The following is a 5,251-nucleotide window of genomic DNA, read 5'->3' as shown; positions in this document are numbered from 1 at the left end:
GAGGATGCAGAATTCACACGCAGCTAGCAGTGGATACATTTCTAAGGCAGAAATCTGAGCTCTGTGCTATGAGATGGGGGCGGGGCTGCCTGTGTCTCCTTCACATGAAGGCTGCACAGGAGGACACAGAGCAGCTTCTCTGAGATCCGCGCATCCGAGGATGAGAGCTGGGCGGGGTATTCAAATCAGCCGGGCGGAGCAACCGGCTAAAAAGCTCTGGGGAGAACTATGCTTTGAGTTTTAGGTAGGACATATTATTTCTACAAAACATTCTACTATGCTCATGATTCCTTTACTTACATTATCATTATATACTCATACTATACATGTACAGTACCTTAATATATAATCTTAAAATGTCTGAACATTTCTTTCCTTCAAGGCCAACAGAAACTGCATTGCTATTGCTTCCAGCCATGATATCCAGGAACTTGACGTGTCTGCAATTCTGGCTACCCAGGTTTACTCCTGGATTGATGAGGACTTTGAAATAGAACATAAAGGGTATGCCTTTTTTGTTTTAATGATAAATTTCCTCTTAAATACATATAACTGTCCTAAATAGTGTTTTCACCTGACACTTCATAAAAAAAAAAAAAAGTGTTGATATTTTGATAAATACAACAACAATATCAGACTGTGGCTGTTTGACCATATCATATGGCTCGGTTTGACATATGGTTGGTGTAAATTTAGGACAGATCTGTAGATAGTCTTCCTGCTGAAAGTGTGAACTAATGTGGGCTTGCAGGAGTTCTTTAATATTTTGTATCTTACAGATCGGACGATTTCTTGGTGGTACATACTCGTGAGGACCTTTCATCTGTGCAAGGATCCACTCCTTACACCCACAGTAACCCAGGCACTCCTATCAACATGCCTTGGCTTAGAGGAGTTCAGACCGGGCGAGGTGCATCTGTGGTAAGTACCAGTCCAACGCTGGTTTGCTTTTATTGTATACATATTGGATCAAATTGGTAGTTTTCCACCAAATAAATATACACAGTTGAAGTTAGAATGAAGTGTACATACACCCTAAATTTGAAATATTGTTTGAGATCTCTGCTTTGTGCCGGGTAAAAGTAATCTTTCAACCATGTTTACAAATTGTCACTTTTTGTTAACTATAAGAGTATTCTAGTGGGCCACAAATTTACATACACTTAAACTGTGCCTTTAACTGTGCAACTGATAGCCAGGTAGCCTAAAAGAAATCAACATTTGGGAGTATATTATGGCTGAACACCAAACTCTCACTGTCTCTTTTCTTAAATGGGAAAATTAAAAGAACCTCAGAAAAATCTGTGGACCTCCAAAAAACTAGTTTATCAACTATCAAACAGCTTAAGATTCCATGTCCATGTGTAAACACCATGGGACCACACAGCTGTCCTATCTTTTAGGAAGGAAACACATTCTCTCTCCTACAGAATACCATGCTTGCCACGAAAAAGTTCAAATCAACCTCCGATCAAGAGGGTCTAGTACACATCACATAATGATGGAATTATGAACATTAATGTAGATATACTGCTGCAAAATCTCAGGAGCTGAGCAAGGAAATTTACGCTTAGCTGCAAATGGATCTTCCGAAATGACAGTGGCCATAGCTATGCCCCCAAAATTATGGGAAAATATTAAAGTGGACATCACAAAGCCCTGACTTCAGTCTCTTTAAAAAATTGTTGGTAGAACTGAAAAATTGTGCGTGGGCAAAGAGGCCTATGAACATCTGTTACATCAGTTCTATTTGGAGAAATAGGCAAAAATGTAAGCATGTGAAAAGCTACCCAAAATGTTTGGCACAGGTTAAACAATTTAAAAGCAATACTACAATTACTAAACACGGTGTGAAATTGTGACTCCATTGGGATATAGTCAAAAGAAAGTGAAATAATCTTCCTGTGAACGTTGTTATAAGAAATTACTTTTGGCCTTCACAAACTACCTGTAAAATGATATGCTAATGTTGGTATATAATATATATGTAAGCTACTGACTTCAACTGTGTGTGTTTGTGTGTTTAATATATTAGTTTTTGGCTCAGACTCTGCAGTTTTTTAATTTGTTTTTTTTTTTTTATTTTGTTTTTGTTCTTCAAACAGGAAAATACATTGGTTTATCCAAATGTCCTGTATTATTTATAATTACCTGTCATAAAATGTCTTTATTGTTTGTGTAGTCATGCTCATTACAGTCTCTTGACAGATATGTACACTAATCATCAATCAGCAATGGAATCTCAAGAATGAGGGGGGGAAAAAACCTGTTCAACAATATTTTAATAAGCCTGTTTTGCATGTTTTTCCATAGAAGCATTTCATAAGAAATTCAAAAAGATCTTAAAAAGTGCTACCTGCCAGAATACCTCTGTACTTGTAAATGTTCAGGAAAAGCTCATAGGGAGGGGTAGGGAAAATCCTAATCCTAAATATCAACAAATGTAATTATCTGCAGCATGTGCACTTATCTATGTCTACAACTCTAACAAACCGCAGGTACAAAAAAGGACCTGTTGGTTCCCTCTTTTAAGTTCTGTTTTGGGCTAAGGTTATGCACACACATTCAATAATTGTCGTTGAAAAGGATCTTTTACAATCCTTTCCAACGATTGCAGGATGCAGGAACGAGTTCTGTACATACAGCACCGTTCTGCTCCATGGAGAGGGGAGCGACAGAGCGGCAACCTGCTGCACTCTCTCCCCCTCTTCACTTCCATTACGATCATTTGTTGTCTGTGGATCTGCCAGGTTGGTCGTTCAGAGATGGACAACGAGTGCTGTACACACACCAGATTCTCGTCCGATATCGCCACTTATCATACGAGAACCATTGCAGGTGTGTTTTGCTAAACTTCGTCTCCCCCCCAAAGTAGATACAAATTATTTTGTAGTCCAAATTAAACTAGAAGGTGTAATTACTAGGAGGTTCTGAGATGATACAGTTTTAGGTTTGAACAAAATAAAACGATTTTCTTTTAAGAGTATATTGAACAGACCAAAAGAAAAGAAAACCACAGATGTTAATATTTATTTTTTATTATTGAATTTAGGACAACTGAGCAAGCATTACTGTAGCCGTTGGCAGATTTTGTGGAGCTTAAAAATCTCAAATGTAAAATCATTAATATTGAAGTTTATAAATGCCTTTTTTCAGTTGATTAAAAGAACAATCAAGGATGTTCGAAGAATGGCATCACATCCAACTCTGCCTTACTGTAAGTTTACTGTAGCTTTAACTATTTATACTGTCTTTGTAATATATACTATATAATATACTTGTGGTTTTCAACAGCTGGCTAAGAAAATTCACAAGTTAATGTAATGTAATTTTATATTTGGTATAACTTAAAATAAAAAAGAAAAGTTTCTTTCTTTCTTTTTTTTTTTGAAGGAATATTTCATCTAGAAAAAAATAATTTCATTTTTTTCCAGATAAGTTACAGTGACCATTGTAAAAAAAAATAGTTAAACCCCTGTTATCTGAGAGAAGACTCAAAATACCCTTCTTGATGCCCTAAGCACTGATTCGTTCACACGTTCGTGTACCCGAAAAACCAACACTTCTAGTGTGTCTCATGGAATAATCTCTGCTCTCTTTAGTTCTATCTGCTGACCTGCAAATCGCTGTGGGACACAGTAATGGTGTTGATGTCTGAGAGAAGCTCTGAGAGCTGCAGGGGGATTTAGGAGGTTAACACTTCAGAAGTGTCATGTGTGCACTTGATTGAATTCCTTGGTCCCCACACCACATGGGATGACCCTTTTAAAGTTTATAATGACACTCAAAACTTTTAAGCATAAAGTAACAGAGCTTGGGAAAATGGCACATATCTCAGCTGTGGAGTATTCAAAACATAGAGGAAGCCAGTGGCTGATTCTCAGCACATTGGACCCCTAGGTGTAACATTATTCTGGTATAGTGGATTCTGTTAAGTTGGAATTTTCAGTTTTAGATTGGCAGACTTGTTTTCATTTTTAAATATAGTTCTTTATGTATACTGTGCACAGAATTATGTTTGCATATTTCTCATCTTCTTATTATGTGCATTATTCTGTTTGCATTAGATCTTACTGGTGCTCAGGACGGCAGTGTAAAAATGTTTGAGTGGGGTCATGCCCAGCAGATAATGTGCTTCCGGACAGGTGGAAATTCCAGGGTAACAAGGATAAAGTTTAATCATCAGGGGAACAAGGTATGTGCCACCTAATGTATATCCAATAAAGCCGAAGATAGCTTGCCATTATACCACTTCCAATTTTTTTGAACTCGTATGGAAGGCTAGAGCTGTTGACATCAAATTAAGAATCATTTAAATGTGGTTAACTGCTGATATTGTTTTTTTTTTTAAATGACAACAAAAAAGACAAATAATCACTTATTAGTTACCATCTTTGCCTTATGTTTAGTTTGGCGTTGTTGATGCTGATGGGTATATCAGTCTGTATCAGACAAACTGGAAGTACACAGCTGCTACTGGAAGCCCTGTTAAACCTTATTCGGTAAGTTTTTCTTCATTTCTTCTGTTGCAGTCCACCTCTTGTAGATCACAATACATAATTTTACATGTTTGCATTCTCCTCTACTTTACAGACCTGGCAGTGCCATAACAAAACCGCCAATGACTTTGTGTTCATTAGTTCCTCTTCACTGATAGCAACAGCTGGACAGTCAAGCGATAACAGGTAGTTATTTTGTAAAATTAGCACTGTTAATACACATTATGCTTGTCTTGGAAAAATCAGAATACATGCATGTTACAAGAGCAAGTTCTTTCCTGCCGTCCACAAGTAATGCCATTTTCCAAAACCAGGGCTAACTGATGTCCCATGCAAGGGTTGCTTCTTTGAGCTTGACTTTTTCTTACCGATCTGCATTAGTTAACAAAGCAAGAGGGATTGTTGGCCATGTCATTCATCTATCTATCTATCTATCTATCTATCTATCTATCTATCTATCTATCTATCTATCTATCTAATCTATTGTTTGATTACTTCTGCAGTGTGAAATAAGTACTTTGTTAATCTATAATATTTCTGTCAGAAACCTGCAACTCCTGCTGACTGATATTTATTTTATTGCATACTTTTTGTACCGTGTTTCCCCGATGATAAGGCAGGGCCATCAAATAAGACAGCCCCCCCTTTTTAGGTAAAAATGAAAAATAAGCCCCCACCCACCGATTACTTACCAGAATCGCGTGGTGCGGTGGGTGACTCCGTGTGTGGTTCCTCCGTGTGGTTCCTCCGTG

The 5,251-nt window shown here is 37.5% G+C and overlaps 1 protein-coding gene across 1 annotated transcript in view; it reads left to right on the top strand.

Annotated features, from left to right (window-relative positions):
• DMXL1 (Dmx like 1) overlaps positions 1-5,251 on the top strand; it is a 70,087-nt gene that overhangs the window by 55,247 nt on the left and 9,589 nt on the right. Inside the window, exons 37-42 of the mRNA XM_072416051.1 lie at positions 383-504; positions 780-921; positions 3,157-3,217; positions 4,068-4,195; positions 4,410-4,502; positions 4,594-4,685. Of these exons, the coding sequence (XP_072272152.1) occupies positions 383-504; positions 780-921; positions 3,157-3,217; positions 4,068-4,195; positions 4,410-4,502; positions 4,594-4,685 (638 nt within the window). The remainder of the gene's footprint in view (positions 1-382; positions 505-779; positions 922-3,156; positions 3,218-4,067; positions 4,196-4,409; positions 4,503-4,593; positions 4,686-5,251) is intronic.

Source organism: Pyxicephalus adspersus, chromosome 6 (genome assembly GCF_032062135.1).
Source record: "Pyxicephalus adspersus chromosome 6, UCB_Pads_2.0, whole genome shotgun sequence".
NCBI classification, from domain to species: Eukaryota; Metazoa; Chordata; class Amphibia; order Anura; family Pyxicephalidae; genus Pyxicephalus; species Pyxicephalus adspersus.
This window is presented reverse-complemented; position numbering and strand designations above follow the sequence as displayed.